At 45.4% G+C, this 22,369-nt stretch overlaps 1 protein-coding gene across 2 annotated transcripts in view; it reads right to left on the bottom strand.

Annotated features, from left to right (window-relative positions):
• Positions 1 to 22,369, bottom strand: part of LOC142584685 (medium-chain acyl-CoA ligase ACSF2, mitochondrial-like) — a 390,428-nt gene that overhangs the window by 357,152 nt on the left and 10,907 nt on the right. Inside the window, exon 2 of one of the 2 annotated variants that reach the window (XM_075694872.1) lies at positions 572 to 700. The exons of the other annotated variant lie outside the window; for it this stretch is intronic. Coding sequence (XP_075550987.1) covers positions 572 to 700 — 129 coding nt within the window. The remainder of the gene's footprint in view (positions 1 to 571; positions 701 to 22,369) is intronic. 2 annotated transcript variants of the gene reach the window in all.

Below are 22,369 nucleotides of genomic sequence, written 5' to 3'. Positions count from 1 at the left end.
GGGGATTTTACACACTTTTGTGCACATTGCTTCTAGAACAAAAAGCAAGATCCGTCATTCCGATGACAAGAAACTTATTGTATGCGCATTAAAATGTGCTCACATGCACTGAATGAGCGTGTTCGATTGACATGGTCGGTGTACCATTACGAACATCATAAGGTACACCATCACACAGGGCTGGAAAGTTTCCATGCTCACATTAATGGCTGCATATGAAACCTAGCTACGGGAGGGTAAGGCAACAGAAAACGTCGCCTATCCTACAGGCTATACTATGGATACGTATAATACAAACACAAAATTTAGATTCGATATAGCATATGCAGGTCCATCGGCAAGGAAAATGGATCATTTGTAAGCCAATTAGATGTTATGGGAGATCCCAGTGAATGTTTTGTATGTGTTACAAGTCATTACAATGCTCTTTGTATAAACAAAAAAAAACTCTCGCAGAGTACTGCACTCACTATCGGCTGTGACGAAATTTGTCCCAGTAAGGACAAACAACGGCGGATGAGTCACATCCTCACCACTTTGCAGTAAGGAGGTTCGTTCCCTAGTATCTTACCAAAGTGAGTCCAGCCTTGGCCGCGGCGAACTGGCACACGATATATCGGTGGCAAGTAGGTGACAGGATGCCTACCCGAGATCCTGGCTCCAGATCGAAGGAAAGTAGACCCTGAGCCACACTCTCTACCTGGAAATCAATGAGTAAGTGAGAAATGCATTCCTGCTCGACTATGCGACAGGAATAAAATCTAACTACCATTTGCAGACCGGTTCCTGTTGCTATTTCTGGCTTTTCTAAAATACGCACGCTTACCCGCAACATTGTGAAAGGAAAAGCAAGTTGCGGCATCGCAAAGTTAAGAAGCCTTTTTCTGGGAGCAAAACAATCTTATTTTCCAACTTTGGGAATATTAGACGCTTCTTTAAAAAATGGGTCTAGGAAAAACTGAAAATACGTCTTTAAAAGGACAAGAAATATTCTGTGCGCACTAAAATGCGTTCAAATGCCCTGAAGGAGTGCACTGGACTGGGCCGGTTCGTGCGCCATTAGGACCGTAACAAACAACCCTTGGACGGGCCAAAGTGAGGACTCGGCGCTAAACGCCCACTGGTCATACAGAAACGTATTGGCAAAGAGCGGACACTCCCATAGGGCCCTGCGGTTGAGCCGCCTGCGCTCTGAGCGGCTGGTAAGGCCGCCAATTTCGGCTTCGGCGAATTTGGACGCGTGGTTTAGCTCTGTTTTCGCTTCGGTATTCATAGCAATGCTTTATATTCTGGTTCAGCTTTGGCTGCAAAAACGTTCAATACGCCGTCTCTAGCTAAGCGCAAGAGCTTTGATATTTAATTTTTAAGCATTCCGCATGATGGACGTAATAAGCTCGTGGATCATAAACATTTTACTGGAAAAGCCGCCAAGTTTCTCGTAGAACCAGAAAGGCTGAATCGACTCATCCAGATTGGAAAAAATAATTCGGTCAACGTTCTCTTTTTTGCAATTCTTTTACCTTTGCTGAGCCGCTTGCTTCATTTGCACACAATAGGAAGCGGTGGTTCAATACAAAAAAGTTTACTTATTGCTTGTTCACATGAGGAAATGGACAGAAGAAATACTCTCTCACAAACTTGATAAATACGCAAACTACAAGAAGAATGTTCAGCAATGACAAGCAACGTGCAAGTGGCGCCGACAAACTGGGCCAGGCGCCTGCAGCGTGCAGTGAGGCAAACCGGAAAACGATCCCAAATGCCCGTTGCACTGCTCGAGCCGCGCCAAATAAAACATTTGTGTGATGGTACGGGTGAGCCACATATAAAAATGTATGCGCTTTGAACTGAACGTCTTGCGAATGACTTTTGGAAAATTACGCGTTGGGAGAAATGCAAATGCTTTTTCCGAAAAAGCCGGGTGCAGAAACAAACGAGTGGCTACGCGGTAAACGGGTGCCACGGTTCAGATTTTATCACGTCCAAAATACTCTCACCCACCATAGCAAATGTCTTGCTAACAATGTTATTAAGGCAAGAAACAGCTCGTGCGGTGAGGTGTTTCGTTTTCTCTGCTCCGCAGAGAAAACACCTTACCACACGAGTGAGGCGGCGCGTACAAAAGCAAGGTGAGGAGGGTGTAACCTGAGGCACAACGGCGTCGCAGCATCAACGTCTCATTGAAAACGGGATGCGTGGCTGTAACCCCGTAAACGTATGATGAGCTTTCTAATTTTGAGTTAAAGTGGAAACGCAAATCGCTGAGCAGCCTGGCGGTCGGTCAGACCCTTGCTTGCTCGGCCGCCAAACAGCTCGAGTGTCCGTTCTTACGTTTTAAACGAGAAGAAAGGGGATTAACCGAGGGGCCCGATTTTTATTACACATATCATAAGACGCCAACAAACATTGACAAACAAACACTGCAGGGGCGAATCGCCTTATTTGCATTTTTCGTCCCTGATCAATTCTGTTGAATCTGTGCTTTGAGATAGCGGCGGAGTATATATATGTACACTGAAAGACTAAAGACGCTTGGTTGTTAGTCAGTGCTGTTGGTTGTAGTCTGGCTCCCTTTCCTTGTCCTGTTGTTTAGCGCTGTTTACTGCTCCTAACGAGATTTCCCGCATCCTATGACTACCGCAGCAACCAGCCACCAACCGTAGACTGGTTCAATATATTTTGACGTAGAAGTGACGGTCAATAATACAGCGACAAATCGGTGAATGACTAAACTAAGTTTTATTGGGAGAACTTGTGCCCACATAAGCAAGTTGCACTCAAAGCACAATGACAGCGGCGAGCATGGTAGGCGATCGTCGAAATCTGATCTGCCAGTCAAGCGCGGCAGCTTTTATAGATGAGTCATCGAAAGTTCCAGAGTAACCGCTGATGCCCACCTGTCTTACAGATGCACACAATTCACGTCGCACATTCAGTCAGATTGCGGAAGTTTCGGCGACAAAAGACAGCAGATAGAACCATCGACAACATTCGAGGAACTTCCAATATATGCGGGCGGTTCCTGCTCTGATAACATTTGTTGGACGGTAAAAAACGGTCTCCCGAAAAAGATAAACAAGTACACGAGCCAATACCTACTTCTAGTCACTAACACATATTGTTTCACTGACACTTATCGTGTCAAGAAGTGAAGAAGAAGTGGTTCTTGAGGGGAAGGATAAAAGGCTAGCGCTATTTTCTGCAACCCGTGCGGGAGCACGGCTCAGCGCCAGCAGGGTGCAGGGGATGGGGTTAAAAGTGAAAGTGTGTGAAGCCGTTTGTGCTGTCGACTCCCCTCCCCTTCACCTCCGCCACTTTGAGCTTCCTCGCTTTCAAGGTCCTCCCAGTTGTCAAATGCTTGCCCTATGATCCTTGAGCGTGATGGAATTGAATGTTCGAAGAATCAAGAGGTGTGCTACACCGAGTGTAAGAATCGTGTTTACACGTTGTTGTTTTTTTTAGGATTGCAAAGGCGTGCACATCGGGCGCATTCACACCGGTTGCATTTAAAAGCGCTCGCAGATTTCACAGCAATTACAGCGGTCACGCGACCACGTTTCTCGCGAGGCGACCAGTCGCAAGTGGTCGCTTTTGTTTCTCGAAAAGGGACTATGTTCGGCCCGACTATTTTCGGCCCATCACTGCTCGATTTTGCAGTCGCACGGCCATGGCCGCAAAATTGCTAACCCAATCAGCGGCACATCTAAAGTTATGCTATCATGTTTTCATCCAGCGTCCTTCTGTGTGTTGCTAAATACAAAGTCCACGCCATCCTGGCAGACTGCAGGCCTGTGATTGGTGCCTTGCCTTGTAATGCTGGGGCGGATCACTTCCAGCTACATGTCGATTATGCGCGGTAGAATTCTCAGGTAGGTAAACAGCTGCAAAAGAAAGCACATATACACTGCAATTATAAATACCAATTGCAACTTATTCCCAATAATGCTTCTCGTCATGCGCGCGGAGTACGGACAGCAGGCGGCTTGCGTCGCCGATTCCTTATCGCGAAGGAAGGCACAGGCGCACGCCGTAGCGTCGCATTTTCTTCAGAGGATTCTGCACTGCTACAGCTGACACCACGGCAGACCACATCAGAACAGTGACGACGTCTTCCTCTACGGTCGAATCAAACTCCATTACTGTTGCCGGGGCGCGAAGCCGACGAAGTGCGCCCGAACAGCGTGGAAACTAGAGTTCTCGTTGAGAACCGTAATCTCCGGGATTATGACTTGCAGGTCGCGCTCAGCCCCGCTTGCCGGTGAGCGCAGCCGTCGCCTGCAGTTACTTTTTGGTCGCCACTCACAAATCTTCGCGCGACTTCCTCAAATCGCCGGCGTGAGTGCGCCCATACGGCAAACTGTCCGGCATCTAACTGAAAGTGCGCGAAGAGAAAACTTGAATATGAAGAATATTTCCAGAAGTCATTTAGGCGAATTTTGTATGCGGTGCCAATACATGCCACTTTTGAGGCAAACATATATATATATATATATATATATATATATATATATATATATATATTGTATGGAAGATGACGAACGTGCGCACACAGTGTCAGCAGCTTCGGCAGCATCAAGCGCGCATCAGAGGCTGGAGCTCGGGAACTGCTCGGTGCATCCTAGAACCGGCGGTCGCTAAGAACCCCAATAAATCCCCTTTATAAGTGGTGGAGCCAGGCGGGGTAACGTTTCATTCTACCATCCTGGAACTCCGTTCTCGGACGCTACCCTCCGCCATGCCGAACGCCAACCAGCAGACTCTTCCAACGCCACCCGTCCCTCGCTCTGGCACCGTTCGCCAGCGGGAGCCTCCTATCTTCAGCGAAACCGACGACAACGACGTTGAAGAGTGGCTGTCGTCCTATAACGGGTGAGCGTTCACAACAAAGGGAATGACTCCGACAAAATGGCTTACGTATCATTCCACCTCGCGGGCGTGGCCAGTCTATGGTTCAGAAATCATGAGAGGGATATTCGAACGTGGTCGGCGTTCAAGACGTCGATTACAGAAGTATTTCACGGACCCACCGTCAGGGAACTCCGAGCCAAGCAGCGTTTCCGTACACGCGCACAGGACACGGGTGAGACATTCGCCAGCTATATAGAAGATGTCCTAGATTTGTGCAGGCGCGTGAACGCTGTCATGACGGAAGCGGAAAAGATCAAGCACGTCATGAAGGGAATCGATGATGACGCGTTCCAGATGCTTCTGGCCAAGGACCCGGGCACTGTTGGCGTCGTCATCAGCTTGTGCCAGAGCTGTGATGAATTACGCAAGCAGCGAGCTCTGCCAAGGCGACATCCTACACCAAATGCGGCGTCACTCTGCAGCCTGACCACCGGCCCAGAACAAGCCTCTCTGATAACCCAAATCAAGGATTTCGTTGCACGAAGTCGCAAGACCGCTATCCGGTGTCCGTCACTCAGGAGTCTGCCCGCACTTCGCCGTCTCATCTCCGTAACATGATCGATGAAGATTCCGCGGAAGCCTTGCCGGCTATTCACCAGGAGCAGGATGTCGTGTCTTTACCTCGGCACAGAAAGGATAAAAATAGTTGATACTGTCAAAACGTTAGGTGTAATTTTTCACAAACATTTAGTTTGGGATGCACACGTTGAGCGTATTATGTGCACTTTGGCGAGAGCATGTGGAATAACCTGTCGATTACGACACATACTGCCCTCTAAGGTAAAACTAATGTTATATAACAGTCTCTTCCTTTCACATGTTAGCTATTGCAATTTAGTGTGGGGTACGACATCGCAAGCAAACATACGAAGCTTAAAAACATTACAAAAGAAAACTGTCCGACATGTTGTTAAGGCATCGTTTGATGCACATACATTCGAGATATTTCGTGCTCTTAATGTGCTCCCTATTGAATATTTCTATGATTATAACCTAGTCTTAAAAATTAAAAAAATATTTTCGCTGTAACAACAACGTTTTCACAAACTTGTGCAACTTAGCCAAATCAAGGGAAGCGTTATATGATTTCCGAAAACAGAGCCAGTGGCCGTTACCTTTCACAAGAACAAATTATGGTTTCCGGCGATTGCAGTACCTGGTGCCGAGAATATTAAATGTGATACAGGCTTCCCATACCGAACTAAATGCTATTACGAGAAAGGCACTGAAATTTAATTTAATTAATAATGGCCAAATTTTATAAATAACATTTGCCATTCTTATATTTATTTTTTTTTATTCATTTTATTTTTTAGCATGTTCCAAACCTCGCTTTTCCATCGTTCCGCATTTTTTTTGTTCCGCTGAACATTGCCGTTTCATTGAGTTGAATTTTTGTTATTTTAAAGCGTTTTTGTTCAGGTGTTCCTTGTCATTTGTACATGATCTTTTTTTTTTCCTCCACTTTTTTCTGTATACAGATGTATGCCTACATGTACAGATGCAAATATGTATAGATGCTGGGTTGGTGTAGATGCGCATGTGAATATATGTATACAGCTGTTATAAATGTTCTGCTGTGAATATCAATATCTGTATGATATGAAATTGTTTTTGCACATATGTAACTGATTTTCTTTGTGAATATTCTGCAACTGTTTGTCAAAGACAGGGGACAGGGACCTCGTCAAGCTGCGATTGTGAAGCTTTTTGTTCCTGCCCTTGCATTTTCTTTTTCTGTGCAAAGGAAACTGCGAAATAAAGTTTGAAAGTTTGAAAGCTTTGCTGCGCTCTACTGCTTGCAAGGACAATTTTATTGTCAGTGGTACTATTTAAGCAGATAACTTAGATCTGCCTCCATGATAAAAGTGCTATAGGTGTCGATTTATACTCTGGGATTTTAACCTAAACCCTGTATTTAGAGAAGCTGGAAACCGGTAACTTTAGGCGTCCTAAGCTACCTTGTATGTCTTACCCACGCATTGAAAAATGTGCCCTAACTTGAACCCCATACTTGATCTGGTCGAGATAAAGCCCGACGCGAACGCGCCCAAGGAGATACAGTGAGTGTCTTGGGCACGTTCCACCTGACGTTATAGTGACTGTCAAGCATGGGCTTCAAGTAAAGGTGAATATCGAAATGCGGGATAAGTAATAAGCGATGTGTTTGCATAATTTTAAAGATTATATCCTCTTTTTCAGGTTTAGGATGCTCAAGCCAGCCAGCAAGAGAGTGATCTTCCAAGTACGATTCGCCCTCCAGCCCCACATAGCATCGTACCGTGTGCTTTTAGGACTGCTGACAAATTTTGTTCCTCTTTTGAAACTGGTAGCAGTCTAAATTGTAGTGACAGCAATGACTACAAGTCTAAACCTCACTATCTTCAGCGCCCAAAAATAATGTTCCCTTTGAAGTGGCAACCTTAAGATGAGCACTCACTGCAACATGTTTCCTTGGTAGTACTGCTGTGGGGGCCAATGCACTTAACCACTACTGCTATGTTGAGCCCAGTGTATGAACACCAACCAGATAACGCTACAGAGGTGTAGATGTAGCAGCGCGTCTCCAGCATCAGCTCAATCAATGCTTTAGCCTTTCATGGCACCTGATTGCATTTAAGTAGTGCTGTGTTTTCAAAAGTTTGACAAATATAAAATCCTGTTACGTGATGTCAGGCTGAGTGCACGTAAAGCAGTGAGACAATTTAAAAGGAAAGGGCTGATTTGAGACTGCTACAAGCGACACAGCACACTCTGCAGCATGGTGTGGCCTGTTACCACTGCATTTGGCTGACTAGTGCATGCCAAGTGTGCTGTGGTACCAGGTAACCACTAACTTCAACTACACTGACATTGATTATGATTCACGAATCTACATACGAATTGGCTGTAGTCTCACTCACATGTAAATATGGTATAGTTATTTTACTTGAATTATTTATAGACCATGCCATTTTTTTATTTGTACTGCATGTTTACTTATTCGAGGAAAATGACTTCCTTGTCGAGTGGGACCAATATGTTAAAACTATTTTTTTTTGATGCAGCAGCTGTGTTCCGAATTTTTCTCCTTTGCGGAGAAGCCAATTTGGCACAATTTTGCTGCAGGTGGATGCCTGTTTCTCGTACAGGATTTGTCATTGCGCTAACATATTGGTGGTTTTCAGATTGTTTTTCCTACAGGATATATTGCTCTTTTGGGCCTTGAGCTGTTGCTCTCCTTTATGTTTCACTAGGTTGTTTCTATTTTTTTAATTTGCTGAGTACAAGGCTAGTCAAATAGTGCTTTGATGTTTCCATATGCGAATTTTGTTTTTGTTCATGAGAATTAAGTCTGGTAACATGCCATTTGCGTTTTATTTTACTAGACAGAATGCAGCTAACACTGCGCTGTGAGAAGCTTTCCTTTGCAAGCGCTGCTTTTATTGTCTCATTTTATTTAACCTTTAGTATGTTTATGCTTAGCTGTTATGCAAAAGTGATATTTTTGTACTTTTACGTGTGTTAAGTGCTCGTTGTGCCTTTCAGGAACCAATAGATGGCATTATGTTGTATTTGTGGTGTTCACATTATTTTCATGAGATAGCTGCAGTCTGCAATTGTATTTCACTGCAAATATTGTGTACATCATTACGTACTTGTCCTACGGTTGGTAGCAATAAGATGTTTCACAATAAAAAGGCTGGTGGTGACAACTCTTGTTTCTCTTCGCTTAGTGATAGTGCCACTTTCATTTGTTGTCCCAAACAGTCCAGGACTGTCCGAAAAGCTGCGTATATGTCAATAATCACTGGCTGTAATAGCGTCTCAAGCAGTCTGGGGCAGTCTGGGACAACAAATTGAAGAGGCCGAATGCATAAATGCATAAAGAACAAAACAAACAGCCAAAAATAGTACAATGGATGTCCTATGAACGTAAGTGTGGTTAATATGGATATCCATTGAATGTAGTAATTATCTGTTGGATGCTTCGGATATCTATTGGATGTAATAAATACACCTACACGATGTTGCAGACGTCTGGTAGATGTTGCATAAATCCAGCGCTGATATCCCCATAACATACTATTTATATGTTCCGGATGCATTTCCGATGGTCCATAGTACATCCATGCAACGTTTTCTGGACAAATCTGAATATCTAATGAATGTACTGAACCTCCAAGGTGTACTATATTATGCACATCTAATGAATGTGTCTGGCTATCTGGGAAAGATGTGTCATCCTCGGAATTCGTTCCAAGTGGATCCGCCATGGAAGCTCCATGGCTAGAATTTGTAAATTGCGATATGGACGATAAGGTAATTAGTTAGAAAAAAATTATTGAATTTCTGTTAATTATTCGATTATGAATTTCAACTTTTGTGCAAGCAATGTCAGCCTGTTCGAGTAGAGCGGCTCATGAACTAGAATTGTGCGTCTACCACAGGCAGCCTTTAAAATTTTTGAAAGTGTTCTCTGAAACACCTGGTACGTGTATACAGTGTAAGTGAAGGTTAATGAGGCAGCAAACGACACCCTAACAGAATGAGCAGACAGTCAAGGCTAATTAAGTTTTAATCTCGTAGCATTGCGAGTGTCAAACAGGAAAATAAATGTATGTGTGAGAAGCCCATTACGTGGTAGAGGAATATCTATATGCAGCGTGTTCAAAATTAAGCTCTATGGTTTTCTTAGGCACTAGGAGGGATGCGAAGACTACCTGTGCAAACAAGTTATGTGGCGTGGGGGACAAAAAAGGGGATGATAATTATCGCTTTGAGAAGCCCAAGTTACTCAAATTGAATAATTAACTTTTTATTGGCTGCAATAAATGTGTATGTTCGTATTAAAAAGTGAGAGGCCGTTGTGTTTCTACACAGTACCAGTTCAAATAATTCTTCTAGCGTGTCTGTGTTCCCAGATTTCCAACTCCAAATTTTAACTGACATTCCTATGATTACGCACGCAAGAGTGTTAGGATAGGCGCAAACCTCCGCCTTGATATGACGCGGATGTTGGGTACGGCTTTTAGTCTGACAGCGGAACGGAGGCATTCGCAAAGATGATAGCTGGATCCGCCATGCATAGCTGTCCTCCTTCCCTTCTCGGCTGGCGAAATAAAAAATCGAAGAACCCGGAACCGCTATCGTAACACGCAACGGCGCAGCATGGAGCGATGGTGGCAGCTGCCCTGTTCAGATAATGGCGCGAACGGAGTAGCCGGAGGGTAGTGCGCGTGGGTAGTGCTGACAAGAGGAGAGGGCACGGTCCTTGCTTGGGCTATGCAAATAAAGTGACTGCTGATTTTCATGTATTGCAAGTTTTATTGTAATCAAGCGTAGAACAACTGTACCACAAACAGAAGAAACAGTTTTAGCTATGCCAACGAATATTTCGTACTGCCTCTATCAGTTTGGTGTGGTCATGCACAAATCTCATGAAAACACTTCAGCCATCAAGATGTCAATGCCCTGAAAAATGTTCAAAATGCCCCCCTCCCACAGCAACGCAAAGCAGAAATCACGCTCGCGTCGACCTGATGATTATGCGCAGTACACCTGGACGGATGTTGGCACAGGCTGACATTATCCCGTGCTTCATATCACTCACATCACTGAACTCTGTTGCATAAACTCAATCTTTACCGTAACCAGAAAGAAGAAATGTCCAGCGGAGAATGGTCAGCGGATCTCGGTGGCCAAAACATCGCTCCTGCATACCCGATCCATAGTCGTCGAAAACGTGTGTCCAACCAGCTCTTTGATGTGATGGAGAAATGTGGTGGTGTTCCGTCGTGCTGGAACCACACTTGGCGCAGGCAGTTCGTGGATAGGTTGGAGATAAAGCCGTCGACGAGAACACCTAATATTTCTTCCGTGTACTACATCTTTCCGTTCAAGTTGTCCTCAAAAACGTAAGGCCAATGAGCCTGACCCCTAGTATGCCACACCACACATGCACATTCCAGTTAACTTGATGCTTGAGCTGCCGCAGCTAGTGTCGATTTTCTTGTGACGAATAATGTGCGTGGTTAATATTCACAGGCCATTGCGGCAAAACCGAACTTCATCTGACAAAATTATTCTATGTAAAAGTCCTTTTCTTCGTCAATTTTGATCAGGCCCCAATTGATGAAATCAAACCGCCTTTAAAGTCCGCCTCAGTTAGGTCCTGGTGAAGGCAAGCTAGGTAGGGATGGAACTTACGGCTTTCTTAGCGCATGTGCGACGGTTACAACGCTGCGACCGCACTGATTGGCAATCTGTTGGATGCTGAGTTCTGGCATCGACGTTACGCACGCGAAAAAGTCGATTTCAAAGTCTTCATCGACGATTGCCTTCCTGGTCTGTCTCGAACGAGAGACTGACCCGGTTGGGCGACAGTGCCAAAACGCGTTGATGAAGGAAGGCCTATCTGGAAGGGGACGGTGTGGGTGGCGATCCGCGTACAGCCATATTTCCAATGAAGCGTTGCCATTCATCTTAGCCATTGCAACTACCACGTCTGTTTATTCTTCAGTAGAATACCTTGTCCCGCCAGAAGCAGCCACATTAGCACGAAGGGCCTCCATGTGGGTATTCTTGGTTATCCTTCCGTATAGAGGCACCGCTATTCAAGAAGCACTCTAGTAGATTACAGTGAAGCTAACGCCTTCATATGACGATGTCCCGGTGCGATCTTAACTAATACAAAAATGTGCCCAAAAATTGTCTACTGCTATCGCGTTTAACAGGTTCATGCGTACTGCGTACAGCACACCGCGCCTTCATATGTTGATTTCGCCAGCCGAGAAGGGAAGGGGGACATATATTATTTGGGAACTAAAAGAGAAACATAAAGGGAAGGTGCTCCGGCCTGTACCACTAAGTATAACAGGCTAGGGAAGGGGGACAGAATGTGAGAGGGGTTGGGTGTACCCCACCTGCACCACTAAAGTATCGCAGGTTAGGGAAGGGGGACAGTCATCATCTCTGCCAACGCCTCCGCCCCGTTGTCAGACTAAACGCCGTACGCAGCTGCCGCTTTACATCAGGGAGGAGCTTTGCGCCGATCCTCTCTTGCGTGCTTAATCATACGAACACCAACTAAAATTTGGAGGCGGATATGTCGGGGCACAGACACTCTAGAAAAATTCTTCCAATTGATGCTGTGTAGAAACACGGCTGTCTCTAATTTGGCAATACAAACACACCCACTTAATGCAGCCAACAAAAAGGTTAAATATTCAATCTTAGTTTTGGGGATGCTGACAGCGATAATTATCAGCTCACTTTGTGTCCCCCTGGGAACATAACTTACCTGCAGATGCGAGCTTTGCCTGCCTTCCAGTGCCTAATTTTAGCAAAACCTTAAAGCTTAAATTTGAACACCCGGTATATATATATATATATATATATATAGGAAGGCAACAAACACTGCTGACACCAAGGACAACATAGGGGAAATTACTTGAGCTTAATAAATGAAATAAAGAAACGATAAATTAAAGTAAATTAAAGTGGATGAAGAAACAAATTGCCGCAGGTGGCAGCCGAACCCACAACCTTCGCATTTCGCATGCGATCCTCTACCGATTGGGCTACCGCGGCGCTGTTTACCCATCCACTTTCTTGGGTATTTATGTGTCCTAGTAGAGCCCTGGGAGTGTTAGCCAGCGCCGCCACTCACAGACCTTGGCGGCGGACCTGGAATGTCCATTTTACCGCAGGCGTCACGAGAACGTGATCTTTTTGGGTGAAGGCAACTGGTCAATAAACCCACATATGCTACCTGAAGGCATACGTGCTACCTGAATGTAGCCGGATTCGAGACCCTCGTTATGTAATAAACCAAAAGAAAGGGGGTTAGCAGAGGGGCCCAATTCTTATTAGTCATATGATAAGAAGCCAACAAACACTGATACCATGGACAACATAGGGAAAATTACTTGTGCTCAATAAACGCGAAGGTTGTGGGTTGGGTTCCCACCTGCGGCAAGTTCCTTTTTCATCCACTTTAATTTACATTATTTATCGTTTCTTTATTTCATTTATAAAGCACAATTAATTTCCCCTATGTTATCCTTGGTGTCAGTAGTTGTTGGCTTCTTATCATATGACTAATGTAAATCGGGCCCCTCTGCTAACCCCTTTTCTTCTCGTTTATATATATATATATATATATACATATATATATATATATATATATATAATGTTACGCCTCGGCAGGATTGCGGTATCTGGGATGGGAATACAGATCGCCGTGAGGCGGAGCAGTCGGCAACCGTAAGGCATTAGGCCGGGAGACGGAGCAGGCAGCAGGAAACTCTAGGTTTGCAAATTCTTGCCGTAGAACTGTCTGAATTATTGAGATCGCTGGGGCTGGTTGCTCAGTGGTGCGTTCAAGTAGGCGTGAATGGAACGGCGCAGGACTTGTAGCCTCGAGTTCGCGGTGACCAATACGTGCGACGTGTTCGTTTAAAGGTGCTGAAGCGCTGCAGTCAATGCAAGAAGACGTCGCAGTCGTGTTAGGGAGCCGGGAGAGCTGTGGAATGAAGCGGCGGCTTTTGGCAAGCTCAAAGCGGCGGCATTCCTTGACAATGACGTCGACGGTGGACATATCGTTGAAGACCAACAAGTCGAAGGCGTCGTCCGCGATCCCTTTAAGTACGTGGCCGACTTTGTCAGCCTCGGCCATTTTCTCGTCGACTTCCCCGCAAAGAGCGAGCACGCCTTTTATGTACGAGACATACGATTCAGTAGAAGACTGAACTCGAGTAGCAAGCTCTTTTCTAGGAGCTAGCTGCCGACCCGTGGAATTTCCAAAGAGGTCGATGAGCTTCTCCTTGAAAGCATCCCAACTAATCACACACGAGGAGTTCAGCCCAAGTAGAATAGGACATTGGCTAGCATAATAGTAGGGCCCGAGCGGTTGTTTTGGCTAACATGCTCATAATGGTTGAGCCAGTCCTCAACGTGTACATTATCTTGGCCGAAGAATATGCCAGGATTGCGGGGATTTGCAACTGTAACGTACGTTGTTGTCGGGGCCGCAGGAGTAGAAGACGAGATGTCGTCACAGGGAGCCATGACGGAAAACGGGACGGTGCGTCCGCTGCGGAGCTCCGTGGCGAGGACGGGGAACGGCACCCTCCACAACAATGTTGCGCGAAGGAAGAGACAGTAAGACGAGCAACTATGTACAGGTTATGTACACAACAGCGGTTGCAGCGCTGACCGGTTAGATTCACAATTCGAGCCCAGTTAATTCTTCCTCCTCTTTTCTCGAGTCATGGCGCCCACGCGCTTAGTTCGAACATTTAAATAGCACACGCGTCTGTGCGCGCGCTATCGCTACTGGCCGAGTTCAAATCCCGAAAGCGAGTTGGGGCACCTTTCTTCACAGCATCGCTGAAGATCTAGTGACTTGTTCTTTCGCTACAGCACAGCTCGCAAATTTGGAGGACGCTGAAGCTTCGCCTTCAAGAGTGGAACGCGATCGCGTTATCGCACCGCATTCGCACCGCCCAATCATTCGCTCGGCATGCTCTTGACGAGACGAAGGGGAGAAGCGGGCGAGTGGCGCGCCACCTGTCGGGACAGCGCCCTATATATATATATATATATATGTGTGTGTGTGTGTGTGTGTGTGTGTGTGTATGTATGTACGGCGCTGTATATATATATATATATATATATATATAGTGCAAGTACCTGTTGTCTACTCTGGACCACCGTCACTTGCATTGCCTCCTCGAAGAGCATGTGTCGAGTGAGCTTCTGAAGAACACTTTGCAATAAGATAAACGCGGCTGCAATGATGGCTCTGCGACCTGAAAGATATGAGACGTAATGCTAACGCATTCTTCATTCATTTAGCGCTAATCGTCATTGATCTTTTTTTCTTTCTCTTAGCTGAGCGCCAGATATCAAAACGCTTTACTTTCTTTGTGAAATGAGTCGAACGCCCGAGAAAGGGAAATCTTTGGGCGTTTGTCTCAGCTAAATGTGCAGCACTGAAGATGACTGTGTGCTCTTCGAATGATGTCTTGCTCTTCTGGCATCCTGGAAACATTTTCGGTGACCAAATGTGCGAATGCCTTCTTATGGTGTGTACAGGCAGTTGTTGAGCTACGCAGAGTGAATTGGTGCACCAACCATGGCATTTCTGTGCACGTTTTGCCCCACAGTATCGGTGCATGTTTTCCCTACCCTGAAACGAATGTACTCCCAGAAGCTATTGCAAGGTTCACGTCGTATTTGCCCCTCGTATAGAGTATTTGCTGCAAATGCTTGATGGTCTTTTACTCTATACCGCTAAAAAAGGGTCGTAAAAGTATTTTGCTAGCTCACATCCATCTATCAGGGGCACTGGCTATACAATGCTCCTAGCGACTGATGCTCGAATCTCCCCCGTTTTCAATTCGACGGCGTCATTTCCCGGTGATAAGGAATGACGGAGTCACAAATTCTACAAGTTCCGCAGCAAGGCACATTCTAGGAGCTGCGCCGCACTTCACAAGTGCAGCAGTGCGTGTTACCATCGGGGCTTCGAATTCTGTTCCCACGATGTGCAAAGCTTAAACAACGGGGTCCTGCAGAAGCTACCGAAATGACGCCTCGTTTTTAGGACACAAACGGCCTGTTTGAAATAGCTAGGCGCAAACCTCAAAAATCACCCTGGGATACAAGTATTATGGAAGCACAGCTTTCAATTGAGCCCGTCATCGTGTCTGCACGGTAGGAAAACCCCGCTCCAAAATGTCGTTTTCAATAACCAAATCGCGTCTGAGACCTTAGTACTTGGCAATACCTATCGTATCCCGCCGCGATCGCTGTGCGCCGTGGCTGAGTGGTCTAATCGCTTGTGCTGTCTGTGCGCGCGCCATCGCTTCTGGCCGAGTTCAAATCCCGAAAGCGAGTTGGGACACCTTTCTTCACAGCATCGCTGAAGATCTAGTGACTTGTTCTTTCGCTACAGCGCAGCTCGAAAATTTGGAGGACGCTTAAGCTTCGCCTTCAAGAGTGGAACGCGATAGCGTTATCGCACCCCATTCGCACCGCCCAATCATTCGCTCGGCATGCTCTGGACGAGAAAAAGGGGAGAAGCGGGCGAGTGGCGCGCGTCCTGTCGGGGCAGCGCCGTACATTGCGAGGAGAGGGTCTTCTATGTTTGCCGCAAGATAGCTCTGCGTGTGCGCCAAGTGCAGAAGAAATGTAGCGGAAACGTACTTCGCTACTCGTTTAACTGCGACTTCTGTAATTTACATGCTCATAATTACCGATATACACCGCAGTACAACTTTCTACGGCACGTTTCTAAGGGAACACCGCATTCACTGAAGGCGCTTTTATCCCTCTGTGAACCATCAAACTCACGGCTGAGTGGTAGCGTTTCCGTCTGACACTCCAGAGAACCTGGTTCGATTCCCACCCAGCGCATCCTGCAAGTTGTCTTTATTTATGAATAGCCTTCCGGGATTTTTCGCTCACCGACGACAGCGGCTTTTCTACGACACGAACCACCGCACGACGAAGCGCGATTGAGGGTACGTTTGCAGTGGTGGAATAAAGCCTGACGCTAAAGAGTAAGCGAGATTTTGAGATAGGATCTCAATAAACCGTTTAACGTTTGCGCATGTATTTCTTAACATCATGCACTTATACGTCCCCTTTTACTCGGTTAACGCGATTTCTACGCATAGTAATTTGGGCTGGCTTGGTAAAGACGTCTATAACACTTAGCATTCTGAATATACGTGACACCGCCTGCACGCACCAACCCGCTGCATAAAACTGTAACGTATCCAGCGAACATCGCATTGAATTGGGCTATCTCTGCATAAGGTATTTTACAATATCGATGTGAATGACAAAATGAGGTAGTTTGGCCTTTAGGCCAAACTACGTGTACGCTTGCCGGCGTGCCCAAGCACGCGCCTCGCAAGGAATGGCAGCTTGAATCTATGACACGCGCGCCAGCGTGCGCCCTGTCGCCTCATCGTTCCCGCCTTGGGTGTCATCGTTCCACATGTTTGTGGGACGACCAGAGCACCAATATTTGTCCAAAAAAGATATCTGTGCTCGCGCCGCGCATGCGTGTGATCTGTCCTGTACCATCGGCGCATGCGAGAGGCACGTGGGCGCGATCTTTCACTCACCGGCAAGCGTAGGTTGGCCTTAAGTCACCAATTGTGCATGGGTACATCGCTTCCGAGTGATTTGGTCAGTGCCCTTGCCCATTGGTATTCGCCTACGGTGTCGTGAAGGTGCCATCAGAATTTCCAGCAGTGTAACACGCGAAAAGGTGAAATACGTGGCAGTGAGTTACGGTTTGAATATGTTTGACAAAGTAATACTTCCGCACTGAAACTCACAGCCTTTTTTGCTTGCTATTTCAGTAGCTGTACCGATGTTTAGGCAGCAGCACTCCCGCTCATTTACGTGTCTACCTGTAATCCCGCTGAAAAGCTTCAGTCCAGGCGGAAAGATACAGGCACATAAAGGGGACCGTATAACGTAAAACTATTCCGATATGTTTTTATTCTAATCTCCTCACGTCAAATTTGCGTAACCGCTGACGCAAACACCGGGCGGTTACCTGCAGGGCTGTGTGAACAGACCAATCAAACGCTCTCCTCTTTCATAGGAGGTCCCTTTTGTTTGCTTGAAAAACGAATAACATTGCCTTCACTGAGCGGCTTCTCTTATCTAATTGGCTGACAAGAGGCGAAGAGCATGCTCAAGTGGAGAGGGATTGGATAGGGCCGAGCCACTGCACTGAAAGTCGATAACCCGATAACCGGATGAAGAAGGTGGTGCCGGCGTCTCCGATTGGTCCGCTTTCCCTTACTGAACTTGCGGTGGCTGATCGAAAATCGCGGCGGCATGTAAAGGAAGCTTAAGAATGACGCTAAAACGGATCCTCAGCAAAGAAGAGTTGGCAGAGCAAGGTCGTAAACGTGCAGAAATTGCTCAAAGAGGTTACACGGCAACGCAAGAAGTTTTATTATAGGCAAATAAAATCATGCTCTCCAGCGGGTGCGAGTAGCCAGCGCCTCAGCGCTCGGCGGTAGCCGTCTTTCATTCCTTGCGGAACGGGTCAGCCTGCGGCTATTCAGTAGAAAATGCAGTTTTGTTCGGCATATTAATGCATCTTTAATGCGCACCAGTTACTCTGACGCGGTAGGTTTTTGCAGTTCTGTGACGTCGCGTGACAGGCAGGGGAAGTGGGGATGGTCCAAAAAACGTTTTTGGCCGATCGCGGAGAGCTGATTACAGAATTAGAATAGAAAAGCTTGGACTAGTTTTGCGTTATAGCGCCCCATATTAGAAAGTATTTTTTTCCTTTACACTAAGTAGTGCCATTTCAGTTGACTTCCTCTCCCGAAACCCGAACTGTTCTTTCTTAAGAATTTGTCTGGTGTCGAGAAACTTACATAGTCTTTATTTGATCAAATATTCCAGTGGTTTAGAAAACAAAGGAAGAAGCGACACAGGCCTTTACTTATATATGTTATCGTAGGGCCCACCTTTGTGCAAAACAACCGCTCTTGCAATTTTCATGCCGTCTGGAACAACACCTTGGTCTAAAGCATCATTACAAATATGTTGTAGATGCGAGCTGTATAGATCGGGAACAACAAAAATTGGTTCGGCCATAATTTCATCTGCTCCAGCCGCCATGGATTTATCTAGGTATCGGAAGAATGTGAACACTTCATGCTTACTTCATGCCTTTAAGAATATAGAACTTACAACTGGAGAGGCAATGTATTGGTTAATTTCATGCTTTCCATCTTGTTTTTGAACCGATTCACTGGAGGATAAAAATGCGCTTTAAATTTGGCTGCCGAGGCAACGCCACTGTAGTCAATATTATTGAGTGTTAATGTGTTAGGAGCATGACAAGTAGCCCTTCCCATATGATCACTAAGACAATTCCAGATTTCTTAGGACAGTTTGAAACTGCGGCAAATTATTCTTGTAGTATTCTTTCCGTGCTTCTTTTATATCAGCACCTAACTTGTTTCTTAACTTTTTGTATTCCTTAAGTATGACTAGGTGTCTTAATCGGATGAATTTGTCGAGAAGTCTGTCACGTGCTACAATTTGTTTATACAACTCCCTTGTTACCCATGGCTTTCGAGAGTTTTTGTAGGTTTTTTTTGTCCTAACAATGGAAATGCACTATCATATTTGCTTCTTACTAACTCAAGGAAGATATTATACGCTATACCACGATTTTTCTGACTGTAAACATCGCTCCATTCAATGCTTTCTATCCTGTTCTACCCTGTTCAAGCCAGCTGCTGACAAAACGGTCACAGTACACGTTAACCGAGTAAGCAACTCCCGTTGCCTCAAGGTGACGTTCAAAGGTGACTATATTCCTTCACATGTGAAGGTTGGCCTGTTCGTCATGTCGTTCGAGCCTATATCCCGAGACTTTTTCAATGCCACCATTGCCTGAGAACGCGCCCCGTGAGGCGCGTGGGTAACAACAAGCCAACTTGCCCGCATTGCGCTGAACCCCACACAGCAGAGTCTTGCAAAGCGACTACCCTGAGATGCAGAAACTGCAGAGGAAATTATGATGCTTCATGAAACGACTGCCCACTAATCACGAAGGCGGAGATAATCTTCAGACAAATTATGAAGGACGGTTTCTTACTGAAGGAACCGATAACGACTGTTAAAAGTAAAAAAAATTGCTGTTTTGCCTCCAGAGCGATTTTCTACGCCTCCGCCACAACCACCACCGCCAAGTACTCTACATCTACATGGTCAGACGATGACCGAGGCTCAGAGTAGAGAATCTGATATTGCTTTGCCGGCACAAAGACAGGCACACGTCTCCGAGGAGCAACAGAGTAGGCTAGCACCAAGCGCTGCTTCGACAGTGGATAATGAAACTGCCCAAGATGTCCAGGCTGTTGTACTGAAGTCGCTAGAGGGTGTTATTCGCTCATTCGTGAATAATGTACAGGCGCCATCCGCTAAATGCTCACTGCAAGCCCCGGATCTCCCTTGAACAAGTACTTGTGGGCCTACAGTAAGAACAGTTAGTTATCGACGGGATAACATTATCAGGGGAATGCCTAGCCAATAAATTTAACTCGAATTTCCAGGTTTCTGCTGCGCAGTGCAGCGATGCTCCTGTAGGCCGATGTGAAGCATACAATAGATGTTCTGATATGCCCACTATATTCCTTCACCCAACAAGCCCTGCCGAGGTAGCAGACGTCATATCTATACTAAAGAATAACTGCGCATGCGGAGCGGACGAAATAAGTACAAAGTCTATAAAGAGTGTAGCGCAAGTAATATGTCACCCGCTTTCGTATATCTGCAACCTCGTCTTATCGACTGGTGAATTTCCCGTGCGAGAGTAGTGGCACTGCATAAGGGGCGCGCGTTAGATAACCTCAATAATTTCACACCCATCTCAGTCCTTCCTATCTTTTCTAAAATCCCTGAACGCATTATAAATAAAATAATAGTTGGGCACTTGACAAAAAACGAAGCAACAGTACCAGCACAATTCGGGTTTCAGAAACAAAAGTCTACTGAGCAAGCGCTTTTGCATGCGAAAGACCACTTAATAAAGAACATTGAAAAACAGACACACTATTGGAGTGTTTTTCGATTTCCGAAAGGCTTTTGACTCTATTAATCACGATATTTTCCTCCGAAAGTTACCTTGGTATGGCATAAGAGGTGCAGCATATGCTTTAATTAAGAACTATCTCAGCTCCCGTAAGCAGTTTGTTTGCCTAAAAAATTCTAAGTCCCAACTTCTTGATTTAAACTGCGGTGTTCCTCAGGGCTCAACCCTAGGCCCAACTTTGTTTCTTATCTATATTAGTGATATTGTTAACATCCGAAACACACCGTGCATAACTTTGTATGCAGATGACACCAGTGTTTTCTTCTCTGATCATAACGTTCAAGAAGCATTTAACGCTGCCAATAGATGGAGGGGGGACCTCAATTGTTGGCTAAATTCCAATAGAATACAACTGAACTGCGAAAAAACAAAGTATCTCATATTTAGACCTAAAGCAAAGCAGCTGATGGGCCACTGCGGGTTAAAGTTAGGGGGGCGCATTATAGAAAAGTCGAAGTGCGTAAAATTTTTTGGCGTATAGTTTAACGAAAACCTGTATTGGTCCATTCATGTTGACACCGTCAGAGCCGAGATTCGTAGACCGGCGGGAGTGATTAACATGTTAAAGCATCTTATTCTAATGAATTTAAAGAAACAGCTATATTACACACTAATACACTCTCGTCTACACTATTCCCGCTGGTCAGGGAACTACTACCAAAACTAAACTTATGTCACTGTATAGGCTGAAAAAAAGAGCCGTAAGGGCAATTTGTAACCTACCTGTTCTTGCACATACTAAACAGTTCTTTGATAAGCTTGGCAGACTCCATATAGAGCACCTGTTTTTGCATAAACTATCGCTCGAGGCGTTCCGTCTCCATCAAGCTGCTCACATACAGTTTAATCAGACCTTTGCCACCAAAGAAACTCCGTATAATCTCAGACATGAACCAATCTCGATACCGCTTACTCGCACGAGCTACAGGAAACAGGCATTACACTTTCAAATATCGACGTTACCAAACAATAATCCCACAATCCTGGAGCAATTACAAACCTTGAAATCAAGCTTGAGGCTCAAGAAATCTGTTAAAACGTACTTTCTTCGCTGCTTTATTGTATAACTTCCTTAACTACCTCAATGTTATTGTTTTATTTTCCTCTTTTAACATGTTCTGATTAAGATTCGAGTCCTTTATTGTTTTGATATTTTATCATATATTTGGAAAATTGTACCACTTGTTGTGCTGTTGTTTGCTGCAGAGTTTCGACGTGCTCTGGAAGCTGCAGCCTCTGTCAGGCAAGAATACTGCCTTTTGCTGCAGCACCTGAGACAGCTGTATGTCTCATACAACAAACAAATTAAATTATATGAAAGATGGCTTGCCATCCACAACCACTGCGACCATTCTGGGAGCAAGTCAAGTGCGCTTCCATAATTCAATGGAACGCCAGAGGTCGGCAGTCACGGATGTCAGAATTCGGCACTCTGTTTTTGAGAACAAGTTCCTGATTATCATTATTTGTGAACCTCATTTTTCAAACCCTGCCTTGTAACGAAAGTCTTTTTTTCTTCATCATACGTTGAATGTAGTCAAGTTGTAAACATACGTAAGGAGCTCACATATGCTCGCCAAGTAGCGCAGCCTCATGATGACAATCAATACGTCTGTCTTCGTGCACAGAAGGTGAACGTTTCATTCACACTGATAGTTGCCTATCACCACGACGTCCACTTGATAAGCAGCGACTTAACGACATACTCATGAAAACTCCAGGTCATTTCGTAATCATGGGTGACTTTAACGCCAATAATCTAATCTCCGGAAGCTTCAGAAGAAATCAACGAGGCACGAGACTAGGCGATCTGGCTTCCGAGCATAGACT

Source organism: Dermacentor variabilis, chromosome 6, assembly GCF_050947875.1.
Source record: "Dermacentor variabilis isolate Ectoservices chromosome 6, ASM5094787v1, whole genome shotgun sequence".
Taxonomy (NCBI): Eukaryota; Metazoa; Arthropoda; class Arachnida; order Ixodida; family Ixodidae; genus Dermacentor; species Dermacentor variabilis.
Note: the sequence above shows the minus strand (reverse complement) of the source record. Positions and strands in the feature narration are given on the sequence as shown.